The 17,951-nt window shown below is 39.2% G+C and overlaps 1 protein-coding gene across 2 annotated transcripts in view; it reads right to left on the bottom strand.

Moving 5' to 3' along the window:
* Window positions 1-17,951, bottom strand: part of Btbd1 (BTB domain containing 1) — a 42,731-nt gene that overhangs the window by 16,906 nt on the left and 7,874 nt on the right. For both annotated transcript variants that reach the window (XM_037197810.1, XM_028873802.2), the window contains exons 2-4: window positions 16,980-17,136; window positions 12,022-12,127; window positions 1,627-1,824 (exon numbers count right to left, since the gene is read on the bottom strand). In XM_037197810.1, coding sequence (XP_037053705.1) covers window positions 1,627-1,824; window positions 12,022-12,127; window positions 16,980-17,136 — 461 coding nt within the window. The remainder of the gene's footprint in view (window positions 1-1,626; window positions 1,825-12,021; window positions 12,128-16,979; window positions 17,137-17,951) is intronic.

Raw genomic sequence — 17,951 nt, 5'->3', positions numbered from 1 at the left:
AATACCTCGGCCTCCTTGGGCATCTGCACTCATATGCATATACCTCTCACATACATACAATTAAAAATAATAAAAATAAATCTTTAGAAAATATAGACTACAAAAAAGCTTTTCAAAAAGATTGTAAAACTACATTAGTGTCAAAGATGTAAGGCTTTACTAGATTTAAAGTGGGATATATCTTAAAGGAATAAATAACAAAATTTAATGTACCTAATGATAGGATCTTAAAATATACAAATACAAGATTTATGGAACCAAATAAGGACTTATTTTTAACCAAAACCCAAAGCCTGAACCTATTTCTCTTAGTAACGGACAGGACAAAAGGAGACACTAAGTACACACAAATTTTGAACACTATTTTTAGAATATTTATTTTGTAGATACAGGATTAATCAAGTTGTTAGGCAAGTATAGAACTCATTAGATTTTTCTGTACTCAATGACCCTGCATACAATCAACTTAGAGTATGGATATTTATGTTGGGACATAAAACAAGTCTCAACAAATTTCAAAGGACTGAGATGACACAGGATTTTCTAACTACACTGGAATTGAGAGAAAAAAAAATAGAATGCTCAAATATCTGAAAATTAAAACATACACCTATAATCACAGCTCTGAAGTGAAAATTCTCCCACAAAATTAAAGTTGGATTTTTAGTTGTTGCTGCTGTGGGTTAAACCCAATCCTGTGTATATGCTGGGAAGTCCTCCAAGGTTTAAGATGAAATAAACTCTTTCCTCCCCCAGTTGCTTTTGGTCATGTTTTCAATCACAGCAGTAGAAAACCACCTACCAGCCGGGCGTTGGTGGCGCACGCCTTTAATCCCAGCACTCGGGAGGCAGAGCCAGGCGGATCTCTGTGAGTTCGAGGCCAGCCAGGGCTACCAAGTGAGCTCCAGGAAAGGCGCAAAGCTACACAGAGAAACCCTGTCTCGAAAAAAACCAAAAAAAAAAAAAAAAAAAAAAAAAAAAAAAGAAAACCACCTACCTCCATGATGCAGAGTGTTAAGAGAAATCGGTCATGTGAAGAATCAGACTGAAGTTAAATGTCTTAACTTCGTTCTCCAATGTTAGAAGGACTTAGTTCTTTCACTTTGGAAAACTGACAGGATAAACTACTGCTAAACATATTCATTCTCAACTTAGTTCTACTCTTCTACGTCCAATAGAAATATTTATATGTACACCAAATGACATATATATATATATGGATGTTCTTTTAAATTTTATGAGTTTATTCTATGTGCATGACTGTTTTGTCTAAATGTATGTATGTTCATCATGTGCATGCCAGGCACCCACAGGGGACAGAAGAAGGCATCAGGACCCTTGGGGTTGTAGTTACAGACTGTTGGCAACTATCATGTGAATGCTAGTCACACACCTGAAATTCAAAATCAGGTCTGTCTCATTTTAAGCAGAAGTAGCGCCCATGAAGGCCAAGATTTATCCCTATAGACTTGGACAAGGCACTTACCTTTTCTATTTACTTCTCTAAGCTATAAAATGTGGATGAAATTATACACAAATATATTTATTTTGTAACTAGTATTTAGTAAGTCATAGCTTCTCTTTTGCTCTGGAAATGGTTTCAAATTAGTGAAGTTACAGCCTTACCTGCTGCAAATTCCTCAATTGTCATCAGTGGGAACCGGATTAAGGAAAGTGCTTTTCCTAGAACTTTCTGTTTGTTTCCAAACGTCACAGGCAATTGTTGTCTCTGACATTCTGCTTCTGCCCAACGTACAATAGCTCCAAAAAGTCGACTTTCTCGAATACTTAATGTGTCTCTTTCTAGAACTGCACAGAGTGTATCTACAGAGAAAATACAATAAGGAAGATTTTGCTCTTTAATAAAGCATTGTTTATGTTAAGTTCTTTAAACTCAGCTAAACAAAGACCACAAAAAACAAAAGCCAACAAAACTTTAGACTAGATATTTAAACCTATTAATAAAAAACTAGGATTTCCAGGTAAGATGGTAGATTAGCAGCATCCTCTGTGCAACCCAGTGAAAAGAAGGAACCGGGATAAAAACAATAAACTTTTACAATAGAAAGAATTGAAGAAGAACGAACTAAGACTAAGATGAGACCTCTGCAGAGCAGTAGCCAGGAATGGCCACCACCTGGCACCCACTGACTGGTCAGTAGTGTCCACCACGGAGTGCTCTTTCCTATGGGCACAGGCACTGCAACAACAACAGAGAACAGAGAGCAGATGTGACCAGGGGCTGGACAGTGAGTGCAGAGATGGCCTGGGTGACACTGGCTGTGGGGTTAGAGACACAAGTGTGGCAGAGGAGTCACATGCTGAGATTCTCCAGCAGAGCTTTGAAGTGAACATCCTGGAAGAAACCACCCTCATCAGGCCTGGCTGAGACAGACAGAGAAGGCAGCAAGAGCAAGAGCGATGCTGAACTTGCTGCAGTCTCCTTGTGCAGGTAGGAGGAGACGGGGACACACTGGAGGTAATTACTCACAGGTGGCTAGGCCTTCCATATCCTACGCCTCAATCACGGGACACCCCAAACATGGAAAGAACAACTAACTGACTGCGGGACTGGCTCAGGCGGTGGGAGCAGTGTGGGACAGGACCTCAGCTTTCCAGATCCCTGCGACGACTCACCTATTCTGTTTAGTGAGTGATCTTTTTTGACTTACCTCCTAATAAATTCCTTATAACTCTTCAGCAGACTCCCTTGGATTTCTCGATGTAAGTGAACCCTCAAACACTAGAGATGACAAGCTGTAACTAACGTGGGGTAGAAGTGGAGTCTCTGGCAGCGAAGTGAAGCCCCCACTGGTCCTCCCCACAGCCCCCACATGTAATCCCTCACAGCAGGAACATCAACCTGTTTGAAGGATGGAGACTATCAGTCTTCCCCCAACCTGTAGGGACTGCTACAGAAGACATCAGATGGGAAGGAGAAACTATCTTCATCCCAATTGGGAAGAAGGAATAATCACGGTCCTAATACCTTCAATGTGACTTTAGTGCTCACTATTATTCTTTATTTTACCTATTATTCCTATTTTTCTACTTTGGGTGTTGTTTTATAATCTATATGGCCTGAACAGGCTTTTATCATTCTTTCTCTGCACCTACTCTGTATTATTTTATTATTTCCCATACCCCTGACCCACATATTTTCCCTCTCAATGACACTTTATTCTCCTACTTTTCTCTTTTCTATTACCTCCTCATTCTACAACCTAGTCATAATCTTAGCTATAAAAATCTACGAACTACATGTTTTCCCCAATCAGTACAATCACTGCTGTTTCTGAGCCTCCTCATGAAGAATGTTTTCTGTTACAGATTAACACCATGGCTGCTGTCAAGCCAGTCTGTGTTACTGCAACTGGCTTCCACACTAAATAGAAGCAGGAAACATAAATCCCATGAATATAATTTACCAGAAAGTCTTAAATAAAAACTGGAAGGCTACTCCAAACAACACACAAGAAAGAAAAAGCGTGAGAGAATAAGCCCCTCTGACACACAAGTTCACTACTCCTCAAATATAGAGAACCAAAGTTTAATGAGCTCGCTGAAACACCAGAAAACAATTTCAGATTCCTACTCTGAAAAAGCATCAACAAGGGGCAAGGGAGAAGGGTCATCAGTACAGTACTTGTTCTGCAAGCATGAAATCCTGAGTTCAGATCTCATGGAAAATGCAAGGTGTGGCAGCAGGGCTCTGTGAACCCAGTGCAGGAGAGTCAGAGACAGGGGGGATTGTCTTGCTAACTAGCTAGAGTAGCCAATTAGTGATTTCCAGTTTCAGTGAGAGACATTGTCTCAAAAAATACAGTGAAGAAGTGACTGAGAAACACCATTCATTTTTGACTGACTGACAGCAGACAGACACGCACACGCACGCAGGCACGCACGCGAGGTCAATGGCCACATAGAGACTCAAACAGATGAATGAGGTAATAAACAAATCAATTCAGGACCTAAACACAGCACAAAAAGTATCAAAGCACATGTAACAATCAGTTATTTGGAGGTAAAAATAAGTTAAAAAACAAAGAAAAACTCTGCAAGGAAACTAAGTAGGAATTCTGGAAATGAGTTAACTAAATACAACATACTGCAGAAAGCATCTTCAAAAGGCATAACTGAGTAAAGGAAAGAATATCAAGAATGGAGGACCAGGTGGAGACAATAATACAGACATGCAGACCAACTGCACAGAATAAAAGAAAATGTAATACACACACATAACTGAATTTACACATAAGAAAATAAAATAAAATCAGCTGGGCGGTGGTGGCGCACACCTTTTATCCCAGCACTTAGGAGGCAGAGGCAGGCAGATCTCTGTGAGTTTGAGGCCAGCCTGGTGTAGAGTGATTCCAGGACAGCCAGGACTACACAGAGAAACTCTTCTCGGACCAAAAAAAAAGTCTTATTTGCAGGAAAATGGATGGGACAGAAAACCATGCCATTAAATGAAACAAGACAGACTCAGAATGACCAACACAGTGTTTGCTCCCTTATATGGTCCTAAATTTTCTGTGCATGTATGTATGCATATAACTAGAAAGGGGACCATGGAACGATAAGAACAGGAGGGAGAAAGAGTAACTAATGGAATGTATGTGCCTTGAAGCTGAAGAGAAGCAGCTTGCTGGCAAGAGAAAAGGGACCAGCAAGAGGAGGAAGGGGGATGAGTTTTAGTGGGATGGGATTGAGGAGGGAATGCCATAACAAAACCCATTACTCTGTATTAAGCAATTAATAAAAAATTATTGACTATATCTTTAAAATACTAAAAAACTAAGGAAATTAAATTCTAGTGTTCATTTAAAAGCTGTGTGTGTGTGTGAAAGAGAAAGAGAGAGAGAGAGAGAGAGAGAGAGAGAGAGAGAGAGAGAGAGAGAGAGAAATTGTCAACAAATAAAAGATATTCTAAAAAAAACTGTGTAGGTAAACAGGTAACTTATCACGTACTCCTACTATATCGTGTCATTTACTGAGCATGTTAGATAGCCAGACTATTACTAGTAAGCAACAAAAAGGCACTAAGTTACTCACAAACACTAATGAAGACTACAGATACAATCCGTTCAGCAAGTACTTATTCTGAAGCATCATTCACGCTTGCTAGGTACTCTGCACTGATAAATTACTGAATAAAGTTAGAAGTCCTTGCTATCACAGAAATTACATTCTAATGAGAAGAGGCTTAAATAAACAAAAGTTGTGTTAGATGAAATTTGTAAAACAGCAGGGGAGGAGTCAGAAATGTTGCTTAAGATTGGAGGGTCTGCAGAAGTCTCCAACTTTCCAAGGCTTGTAAGAAATGGGAAGTAAACCAAAGAGATTCAGAGAGTACATTCCAGCATTTGGAATATCTGAGGGTCGGCAAGGAGACTGATGTGGTTACCATGGAGGAGCAAGAGCAGGTCACCTAGTGTTTAAGTGGGAATCCCTGGAGGGTTCTGAGACATAACAGCTTATATTCTGAAAGGATCACTCTGACTTTAGTAGGGTCTTGTTTTGTTATGTTTTGAGTAAGTATGATGTATTTAGTGGTTTGAATAAGAATGGCCCCCATAAGCTCACGTATTTGAAAGCTTAGTCATTAGGAAGTGGAACTATTTAATTCGAGAAATCCACGGGAGTCTGGTTAAAGAGTATTAGGGAAATCAGGGTAAACTGAGGACATACACTCACAAAAACAAACTGCAGTGGACAGCTGTAGTCATCTTCTGATCTGACCGGAAGTGAATCCACCTGGCAGTTCAAGCAGACCAGGAAGCAGACAGCAGGGAGGAGGAGCTCGTGACCATTCTCCCTGTCCTTTGAAGAGGTCAGTACAATGGCAGGAAGCACTGCCCTATGGCCCAGGGTCATAGGTGGAGCAAATACCACTACAACTATTAGAGAAGGATTAGGAGCTGTGGCCTCTCTGGAAGAAGTGTGTCACTGGGGGTGGGCTTGGAGGTTTCAAAAGCCCAAGGCCCAGCATCTCAGCTTGTAGATCAGAATGCAGCTCTCATCTACTGCTCCAGCATCATGCTCTCTGCCATGATGATAATGAACGAAGTCTCTGAAACTGTAAGCAACTGCCCAATTAAATGCTTTCGTTTATAAGAGTTGCCTTGGTCATGGTGTTTCTTCATAGTGATATAATAGTCATGTATGTATGTATGTATGTATGTATGTATGTATGTAAATACGTATGTGTTTTTAAGATAGATCTCACTCGGTAGCCCAGACCGGCCTCAAATTTGTCATTCTCCTGCCTCTGCCTTCTGAGTGCTGGGATTACAGGTGTACATCAACATCTCTACCTATGGCTATTGTATTGAGAAGAGATTATGGTGGAGGCAGAAATAAAAGTGTAGCCAGTTAGGAAGCTATAGTATAAACCCAGGTCAGAGTTGACAGTAGCCTGGACCAGGATGGCAGATGGAGTATTAAAAACTGATCAGATTTGGGATATATTATGAAGGAGAATGCAATGGAGATTTCCTAACAGGTTGGCTATAACAAGATATAAAGGAAGGACTCAGGGATAATGGTAAGCAAGCAGAGGAATCAGGAGGTATTAAGTGAGATGGGGAAGACTAGGAGGAACAGCCTTGGGTTGGAGAAAGCTGAAGTTTAATTTTGGACACATTAAGTTTAAAATCCTTGTGTAACATCCAAGTATATATGTCAAGTCTGCACCACAGGTCCTCATTCAGACTTCTTTTCCTCTTATCATAGGCAGACTATTAAAATAAGGGCAGTTATTTTTATGCAATAGCAGCCCAGAAGTAGTAAGTTCAAAGGAAAAGGGACCTTCAGAAGCAAGCATACTAGAAAATAAGCTGCAGTTTAACAGAGGAAACATGTAAAAAGTAGACATTCATACTTGAAAAGCAAAGCAATCTTGTCTTATACGAGAGCTCAAAAAATAAATAAGTAAAACATTTCAGAGTCCCTAAATGTGTCACTCTAGAGTAGGAGTAAAATATAATGAGCATTAATAATCATAAGAATATACAATATTTATTAGGAAACATTGTTTAATAAAGATGGGTAAAGTAAAATGTACTTTATCTTCCCCCAAAGAACTATTCTAATGTATGCAAACATTTTTTCATGGAATCTTATTTTCTAAAGAACATAAGTAAAACAGGCACTACTATAAAACATCTAAGTTACACCTACAATTTTTAAATTACATTTATTTAGTGCATGTGCATATGTCTACATGAGTCTGGAGGCCAGAGGACAGCTTGGGTTGGGGTCAGTTCTTTCTTCTCCAGGTGGGTGCGTGGCCTTCAACTCGGGTTGTCAGGATGGGCAGCGAGCGTCTCTACCCACCAAGTCATCTCACTGCCTACACTTAGATTGAAATGAAAGGCATGCTGTCTGTATATTCAGCAGAAATCAGCTAAAGCATTAAACATGAGTAAGTTATCCAGAAAGACATATAAAAATTATTTTAAAAATCACTTTCTGCACTCCATACATTCACACTAAAAGTCAAATTTTGCTTATCAAGGGTGGGGTAACATTGAAAGGTATTAGTCCTTAGAACAAAGTAGGGGTTCAATAACATGTTAAAATTTGGTTGAACAAAAATGTCTTAAAAACTGACATCTATTTATTGTTTATTGTCGGGGGTGGTGTCATGGTATGGAAGAGATATGTGGAAATCAGAGGACAATTAGTGGGCATAGGTTCTTTCTTCTACCATGTGAGTCTGGGCACTCAGGTCACCTTTACTTACTGAGCCATCTCATAGTCCCCAGTATTTCTTTTTTTTAAACATCAAATTGTTCCTTTTTTTCACTGTAGCTGAGCAAATGAGTGTGCACTAAGGCTCTATAAAGCTTTTCACAATTAAGTGAAGGTTAACATACTTCATTATTTGTTGGATTAAGAATACACAATGAGACCAGGTGGCGGCGGACGCCTTTAATCCCAGCACTAGGGAGGAAGAGGCAGGTGGATCTCTGTGAGCTGGAAGCCAACATGGTCTACAGAACGGGATCCAGGACAGCCAAGGCTGTTACACAGAGAAACCCTGTCTCGAAAAACAAAACAAAACAAAAAAAGAATACACAGTGAGGGACTGAAGAGATGCCAATGGCTCAGATGTCAAGAGCACTGGCTGCTCTTCCAGAGGACCAGGGTTCAATTCCCAGCACCCACATGGTGGCTCACATCTGTCTGTAACTCTAGTTTCTGAGGATCTGATACCCTCACACAGACATATATGCAGGCAAAACACCAATGCACATCAAATAAAATTAATTAAAAACAAAAAGAATACACAGGGCTGGAGAGATGGCTAAGCGGTTAAGAGCACCAGCTACTATCCCAGAGGACCCAGGTTCAATTCCCAGCATCCACATGGCAGCTCACAACTGTCTGTAACTCCAGTTCCAGGGGATCTCACATCTTTACACAGACATATATACAGGAAAAACACCAATGCACATAAAATAAAATAATTAAAAAAAAAAAGAATACACAATGAGCTGGGCATGGTGGCCAACTGCTATAATCTCAGTGCTCTGAAGGCAGAGGCAAAAAGATCACCACAAGTTCAAGGCCTGCCTGGACGACAAAGTGAGTTCCAAGATGGCCTGGCCTACAGAGTGAGACTCTGCCTCAAAAAAAATCAACAAAGACAGACCTCCAATCTAATTCATTAATAACTTGAGTTAAAAATAAACTGAAAGTTGGAGTATGATACACCCCATCACACTGCTCTTGTTGGCACAATGTGAATTTTTACAATTATTGTGTGCACGCACCACAGTGTACAGATGAGTCAGAGGACACCTTTTGGGAGCTGGTTCTGATTCTACCACATGGTCCTGGCCTCAAACTCCAGACATGAGCCTCAGCAGCAAGCACTTCATCTAATGAGCTATCTTGTTGGCCCAAGTCCATTCTGTTACATCCATTCAACCAAGAATCTTCTCCCTAAAGCAAAAACCTAAGATAGCATATCTCTTCTTCTGGAACACATGCTCAAACCCTAGAGAAGAAAAAAAGTCCCTGAATTTAAGACAGCTCTAAGAACTTGAAGGGCCTTCTCTCAGCTCCTACACTTTCTCTAGAGTTCCCAAACTCACCAAGTACATGTCAGGCAAAGTGGCCTATGATACAGACATAGGGAGAGGACACATAGGTCCTTGTACTGGCAGGCTTCTACCGGCAAATGTGTACAAACATTATAGCTGAGCCTACGATGATAAAAATGCAGATTGTCATTCATAAACATAATACAGCACTGGGTGTTAAACAAATTAGCAAATATTTACAGGGTATCTACTTAGCAAAGCACCCACACTTTAAGATTCCCAGGCTCAACTGGCATGAAAAATATAAAAACTATGTATAAAACAATTGCCACATGTAAAGCACACATGTAATGCAGGTAGTATGATTTCACGAGCAGATGAAAAACAAATGGAGTACTAGACAGACCCTTAACAAGAAACAATTAAAATTAAACAATGCTTCATTAACAACTCGACAGTGTACTAGCTTTGCCCTTCAGTAAAACACAATGTATGAATTCTTCCCAAGGCACTTGAGAAGTGAACAGGTGAACGACAATGGAACGCTAATCAACTATAAAGGAGAAGTACACTGGTGTCCCGGAAAGGGTAAGGCGTCCAATCTCAGACGATTCACGGCAGTGGCCTAAGCTGAGTGAGAACTAAATGGTTGTCTCGAGAGCAGCTGGTCAGGGTATTGACTCACATGTACTATGTTCTGATGTCTTCTGCACTAGAAATACAGTGGGAAACAAGACAAAGGCCCTGCCTTCCAGGAGTTTATAGTCTAGGAGAGGAAAGCAGACAACCAACACTTAAAAAAAGATGAAGACAATGGGCGTGGTGGCGCATGTCTTTAATCCCAGCACGCAGGAGGCCAAGGCGGGTGGATCTCTGTAAATTAGAGGCCAGCCTGGGCTACAGAGCTAGTTCCAGAACAGTCATGACTACACAGAAATTCAGAAATTCAGTAAGTTTTTGGTCTCTAAAAACCTAAAGGGGGGGGGGAGATGAATACCTAGTTAAGACTCTCAAATGGCAATAGATGAGAAAAACAAATCAGAGTAAAGAAACAAGAATTTTGTTTAGGTATTTAGTTTAATTAAGTAGGTCTGACATAGTCTGTCTCAGTTAACCTGTGGGCTGAGAAGCAGGTAGCCATACAATGATTCAAGGGAAAAGGATTCCAGTCAGCAAGAGTAACAAATATAAAGGCTTGAAATATAATGACTCCTGTCCAGTGTAAATGAACAAGAAGCAAACGACCAGGCAGTTGTACTGAGTTGGAGCTGTTAATTACAATTCTGTTTCCTCATCTTAGAAAGTGACTAGTCTTATACATACTAGCTTGTCCTGAAGTCAGGCGGATCTTGTGACTGAATTCTGGACAATGAAATAAAGAACAACATAAAGAAGCAATTTCAGAGCCAAGTATTTTAATATGTGGGTTTTTTCCCCTATCATCTACTAACAAGACACAGGCAATAATCAGACCCTGAGAGTTACCCTTGGACATTACTCTCTGTGGCCCATTTCATAAATGTAAAATGACCTTTCTTTTGTGTTGGAGCCAGAATACACTTTGGGGTTTGTTATTATAGCCAAACCTAATCTTTCCTGACTTCCATAGGACCTGATTTTCTAAGCTTTGTAAGAAGCTTGAATTATACTTACTTCAGTGGAAACGGAAGTAGTAATACAATCTGATTTTTCTATTTATGAAGATTACTCTGAGCTATCCAAATGAGAAAGAACACTGGCTTATATTAGGTGGTAGCAGCAAATAAGAAACAGTCAAACATAGGGTTTGTTTTGAACGTGGAATCATGGGTACCTAGTGTGAGACTGCATGTGGGCCACAAATGAAAAAGAAAAATCAAGATTAAGTTCTGGGGTTTAAGCTTGAGCAATCTGGTCTAAAAATAGATTTAAAAACATTTCCTGTTTTGACTGAGAGAAAGGAACACAAAAATTTTTAGAGCATCCGACTTCTTGGTGAAGACTAAAAACAGCCAGAAGAGAACGAAACAGTTCTAACACTGAGAAGGAAATTAACAGTTCTCTTTTGACTGTTTTGTATAAAATATGTTTAAAGATTTCTACAAATGAAACAGACAACAGGGTATATGACTTTCAGTCCCAAAAGAGAGGGACTGAAAGACACATAATTCCAGTTCACCATTAAAAAAAAAAAAGAGAGAGAGAGAGAGATAGTTTAAAGCTATGAGATTTAGCTTTCTCTCCTCTACTACAGAACCAAGTTCAAACCCTGAGCCCATCACTGCCTGGTCCTCTGCCACCCGGAACAATGTGCCAGCACTTCACACATACCCCATGTGGTACCATACCACCACCTCTAACACCTAATGCTATCCGCTTCACTACTCAGAACTTTGCTTCTTGTGCTGCTGGGAAAGGAATCAGGGCCTCACACGTGCCAGGAAGTAATCTACCACTCAGCCATCCCCGGCCCCAGTACTATCCATTCAAGGCTCCTGTCAGGACCTCTTTTACCGTAATTTCCCTAACATGACCCCAGTTGAAGGTAACATCTCTTCTTTTCTGCAGTTGCCAAGTCATTATTTCCACATGTCTGATACCTACTTAGACAGGCAAAAGTTCCTGCTACATGCTAGCTATTCCACTAACATGCTAAGTCCTAATGTGCACATATTTTGTTCCTCGACAAAATCTCTAGCTAGTGATTATTTAACAAAACAAATCACATTTTACTCTTCTCTTTACTTGCTCTAGGACCCTAGTACAATCCCATGAAGATGGTGAGAATCTTAGTTATTTGGTACATTTTGGAGTACAGTGAGGTAGTTAGGACTTTCAGGAGTATTTTCACTAAAATGAAAGAAAGCACAACTCATAGGGAGATACTGCTTCAATCATTTGGAGGAAACACTAATGGACAGAGTTTTCCAACCAGGCTGACAAGACTTGGCTGTATCTAATGTAAACATCTGCTCCACTGGGAACTTACCTATGTCAATATCAGTAAAGCCTTCCGCACTTATTGCATCCACTGTGCTTTTGTCTATTGTGTCTAGACAAAGACTGGCCAGCTGAGGTTCATCGAATAACCGCGCCTACACACACACACAAAGAAAGTCATCTTACTTTCAGTTACTTCACCTTCAGGCGGTGCACATTCCAAGTTGATACTGTAGACAACTGTATTGCTAATTTTGCAAAAATAGTGACAATGAGAAATGGAAGGCTAAAGAATACTAATGTTTCACTGAGCAATGAACTCACATTATCAACCATCTTGCTCCTTTTACTTTCCTATGCATACACACTACAGCCTACTTTCTTATGTATTACTTACTCCGATCCTAAACAAACTCTCTAGATTAGGTAAAGCACATCAAACAGGTCCAGTGATGTGATTTGTTTGTCTAAGATCATGTAGTTAGATAGGTTGCAGTCTAGTATTTAAAATTTTAGTCTTACCATCACCAGTAACTAGAACATCAACTGTCAAGAATAAAAATAGATCCGTTTTGTTGTTGTTAACATTTCCTGTTGTGAAGGAAGTGGTATAAGAATTTAGAGCACCACAGCTCCAGGCACCCAGCTAATTAACCACACCAGCAATGATACCCAGAACCTGGCATGACTGCCAAGTCGTCATTTAAAGTCAAATTATCTTCTTAAAGATGTATTTATCTTTATTTTATGTCTATGAGCGTTTGCATGCATGCATATATATGCACTATGTGTGTGCTTGGTGCCTGCATAGACCAAAGAACATTGGATCCCCTAGAACTGGAGTTAGATTAAGACACCATTCGGTGCTAGAAACTGAACCTAGGTCCTCTAGGAGAGCAGCAAATGCTCCTTAACTGCTGAGCCATCTCTTTAGCCCCAGCAAAATTAATTTTAAAGGATTCAGTAACTGAGTTTCTGTGCATGTGTGTGCACATATATATAGTATATATGAGCATATTGTGTAGGTAGATGCAAATTCATGTACACACAGCAGACGAGGATAATGTCAAATGCTTTCCTTGCTCACTTTTCACCTTATTTTTTAGAAACAGGGTCTCTCACTGAACTTGAAGATCAACAGTTCAGCTAGGCTGGCTGGCCATGAGTCTGCTGAATCTTCCTGTCTCTGTCCATCAATGCTGGAGTTACAGATGCACCCTGACATGGACAGCAAAGCTTGAACCTGGGTGTTAGCGATCTGAATGCATGTCCTCTTCCTTTTACAGGAGCACTTCACTGAGTCATGTCTCCAACCAGATTCAGTAATTCAGATGCAAATGAACAGTGTTCTCATTAGATTACACACTGGGTTTGTTTATATTCATTTGCTTTGTCAATTTGCTAATTTTAGCTTTAAATAATAAAAAGGTGTTAATATAATATTAACTCTATTTCATGTAATTTTTCCATAAAATTTGGAATTTTAAATTCAGATAAAGTTTTAAGGATAGCACGCATGTACTCCCTCAATGTATCCTATATCCAGATTACCTATCTAAAAGTTACCTACTATATCCTGTTCATTCCCTTTCCTCCACACAAACCTGTGTATACATACACCATTTGTGAGGGAGTGAGCCATGAGAGTAAGGTGCACATATTGTGGGCTTTTAAATTTCCTAAGAATAAGGATTTTCAGGATATTCTCATATAACTTTAGTTTTGGTAAATACAAAATTAATACAATATTTACTAATTTACTAATGTTGGCTGATTTCAGTTTTGTAACTTTGACCTGGTCCAATTTTCTAACATTTTTCTGGTACACGATCCAGTCTACAACCAGAGTATGTACATACTTAGAGAAAAGTTGGTCCATTTTTTATAAAGTGAAACTCTAACAAACAGATTTTTGTTCCATTTTTTTGTTTTTTGAGGCAGGGTCTTCCCATGTGCTCTGGCTATACTAGAACTCACTATGTAGACATGGTTGGCCTCAAACTCACAGAAATCTGCCTGCCTTTGTCTCCCAAAGTGCTGGGATTAAAGGCATGTGCCCACAGGCTTAGTTCATCAAGCAAAACATAATCTTTCAAGCTAGGAAAAATGAGTTTTGGACAATTTTTGTGGTAGTAACTATTTGTTAATCCTTAATATACTATGGGCAATAGTACTGAGTTCTGTATGGAATCTGCTGCTTCAGGTTTCTCAATTGTTTACTTTAGCACCATCTCTGGTCATAAGTCACAAACGATGCTATTTGTATAAATCATGTAGCGATGCTAACTCTGCTTTAGAGTAAACTTCTACAGATCCAAGTGAATGATCAGGCTTACTTTAAATCACTTTCGTGAGAGGTCCAACTTCACATGATCTGGTTCTCAAGCCAACAAAACTCAAGTCTTTTGGTCTTTTGTTTCCCTCCCTCACATTAACATGCTTGCTAATCAAAGTGTGGTTCAGAATCACTGTTATCACCTGAAAGCCTATTAAAAATACAGATTCTCAGGGCTCATCTCAGACCTAATGAACCAGAATTTAATGCATCTTAATAGCCTGATTTTAGTCTCTTGGTTTATAACTAACAGAAATTGAAATATAAAAGTTGTTACTTAGCTGGGCATAGTGGCACATGCCTTTAGTCCCAGCACTAGGGTGGCAGAGGTAGGTGGATCTTTTGAGTTCCAGGCAGCCTGGAAAGTCAGCACTACAGAGAAACCCTGATCCTGTCTTGAAAAAACAACAACAACAAAAGTTGTTACTTGGGCTGGAGAGATGGCTCAGAGGTTAAGAGCACTGACTGCTCTCCCAGAGGTCCTGAGTTCAATTCCCAGCAACCACATGGTGGCTCACAACCATCTGTAATGAGATCTGGTGCCCTCTTCTGTATACATAATAAATAAATAAATCTTTAAAAAAAAAAAAGTTGTTACTTAATCTGCTCCAATACATTAAAACTCCTTGAACAATAAATAATCTTTTCAATCTTAGAATCAACTTATTTATTAGATACTTTTATCTAAAGTTTTTTTTAATGTAGTAAACAGCACATATTTGTTATATGGCTTTGGTTATTTCACCTCTGCCTCCATTTCTGCCCATCCCTAGGACTAAGCACATGGCCTTGCTCCTTCCCTAAACTTCCTCATCCTTTCAGTTTCTTAATGGTAAATAAGTTTCCACTCTGAATAGCAATAGTTCATGAAGTTATAATAAGGATTAAATTGATACCTATAAAATACTAAGAAAGCTATCTGACTCAACAGCCATTACCCAATACATTCTACTATTATTATTAGCTTGGTCTCTGGCATATGTGGATTTCTGTAACTATGTCCAAGAAGAGTGACATCAGCAAGTTCTTTCTTCAAGTACAAATATTTAATAAAAGAAGTCTGCTTTTAAAGCACCCAATAAACAACTGTGAAGATGAGCTCTGGGCCCTGGCATCACTTACTGTGAGGTTTTAGACAGGCAGTTAATTTGCCCAGATTTTAATTCTCATTTATAAAATATGAAATGACCTAGGAGTCACCAGTAATTATTTCTAGTACAAAAATTCAAGAAGAATATATATTGTTTCACACAGATGCATTATGTTGTCCATGCTGGTCTCAAACTTCTGGACTCAATAATCCTTCTGTTTCAGCTTCCTGAGTATTGTAACTAAAGGCATGTGCCATCATGTCAGGCAGGATTTTATTTTATTCATTCATAATTTTAAAAAGTTCATGTAAAGTATTATAACACTGTCTAAAAAGAGAAATAATTTATTTTCATCAAAAAAGTTCAGATTACAAACACTTAACAAAATGCTAAGTAATACATGTTAGGGATGGCTAACGGTCCTTTAGTTATGTTCCGTTTATAAAACCATCACCAAGCTGCACACTTACAGTATGTGTACTTTTCTGTATGGACTGTACTTAATGTGGCACAAAAAGTATTTCATATAAACCTAATACCATAACTGCTCCAGTAATGGGTTAGGAAGCTTCCAGGCATAGGCACAGAAATAAAGATAGTCAATCTTAGAACCTCTCTGATACTAAACTCAATGTTTATTTCAGATTCAGCAAAAATTGAAAATGAAGATGTCCAGAAAATCTTAAATATATATTTTCCCAAATAATCACAAAATAACCATATATACAAAAATAACTACATACTTTAAAATAATGATCTAGAATTATCCAGGTAATATTAATATTTATATGTAAATACAAATTAATTACATTTATAATATTAATATTATAATATCAACATTGCATTATTTAATATTAATTATCACATTAATTATTAATATTTACATATAAATTAATATTAATTATTAGTATTTATATAGAAATATGTTCAGTTTTTATTGTTGTTTTGAAACAGGGTTTCTCTGTGTAGCCTTGGCTGTCCTGGAACTTACTCTGCAGACCAATCAGGCTGGCCTCAACTTAGATGGGCAGAGACTCCTTGTAAGCCCTACCCCTGGAGACCTCTGGCAGCTGAGACCCCTTGAGCTGGGCCTGACCCCTGAGGAGCTCCAGGCCAGGCCCCACCCCCCAAACTTCCCTAAGGGCCCTAATTGTCCATTCCCAGGCCAGAGGCCAGGCTCCACCCTAGGAGGGGGGCACACGACAAAAAACACCCCACAAATCCCTGACTCTCCCCAAGGTCAAGCTACATAATCCCTCCAATCCCAGGCCACCTCGGAAAACTCCCCATGCCTCCCTGCCTCAAGAAACCCTATATAAATCTTGTGTTCTGCCTAGTTCTCTGCTTTGTCTCACCCAAGCAGGGGCAGCCACTCTGCAGGGTCTTTCCTTCCCAATAAATCTCTTGGAAGGTTGGTTGTGCAGTGTGACCTTTTGGTATTCCTTGGCTCCAGACTACCAGGATAACTTTCCATCCAAGCTGTAACATTTACACCAAGAAAGTGCTGGGAGTAAAGGCATGCACCACCTCACCCAGCTTATGTTCAGTTTTTAAGTTACTATTTTAGCTATATTTACTTACCTGAGTAAGCAACATAAAGGCATTATCTGCCCTAAGATGTTTGGTGAGAAAGTCTACACAGTGTGCTTCCAGGGCAGGGACTGCATATTTCTTGGCAGTATAAAGAGTGGTCATAACAGTTTCTGGCCCAATCTGAACTTCATCTGAATACAAAAATCTGAAAAGCAATGAAAAAATTTAAATAGATGATCAGCATTGTTTTAGATAAGCAATCCATCAAAAATTAACCTTTAAATAAGCAAACAAAAGGAAAAAACCCTGAAATTTACATCAGAGTAAGATGAACCTATACAGACATCATATTCTTATTCCTGAGAGGCACAAAGTAATTCCGTTTTCAGAGGTTAAGTAGTGCTCAGGAGACAGATGAACAAACAAATGTTCCTTAAGTGAAACTTCGGCTCTTTTTAGCACTCCATAGCTGCTTACAAGAACAGTAGTTCACTAATGTCTCCCTCATCAAAGGATATTCCTTTGAGTAAATCTACAGTTAGCTAAGGTCACATCTCCAAATGATAAAAGATTCATTTATTTCCTGATAGCAGAACCTTCTTATTCCTTAAACCCTTCCATAGTCATTCCAGATTAGCACAATGACCACAGATTAGAGAGTGGGGCTTCAGAGGAATAAAATAATGTCATAATCCAGTTGGGCTGTACCCACAGGTTGCATATTCATGGACTCAACCAAATCTCTATCAATAATACATGGGGGGGGGTAAAGAAATTGTGTGGGTTTGAGCCAGGGTTCTCAGTATCTACTTGGTATGTGGCTTTAAGCAAGTTATCCCAGTGTGACTCCCCAGAGATGAAAAGAGCAGCAGCTATTTGTAACGTTGCAGTGAGAATGAACACGATCTAAACCATAAAGCATTCAGTAGAACCCACCAAAAATTATCAGAGTAAATGTTAGCTGTTTATTAATACAAGGTCTTGAAATGTTTTCTTCCTCTGTAGTTCTGAGTATTTCTT

The sequence above is a fragment of the Peromyscus leucopus genome, chromosome 1 (genome assembly GCF_004664715.2).
Source record: "Peromyscus leucopus breed LL Stock chromosome 1, UCI_PerLeu_2.1, whole genome shotgun sequence".
Taxonomy (NCBI): domain Eukaryota; kingdom Metazoa; phylum Chordata; class Mammalia; order Rodentia; family Cricetidae; genus Peromyscus; species Peromyscus leucopus.
The sequence above is the reverse complement of the archived record's forward strand: the minus strand, read 5'-3'. Positions and strand labels throughout refer to the sequence as shown.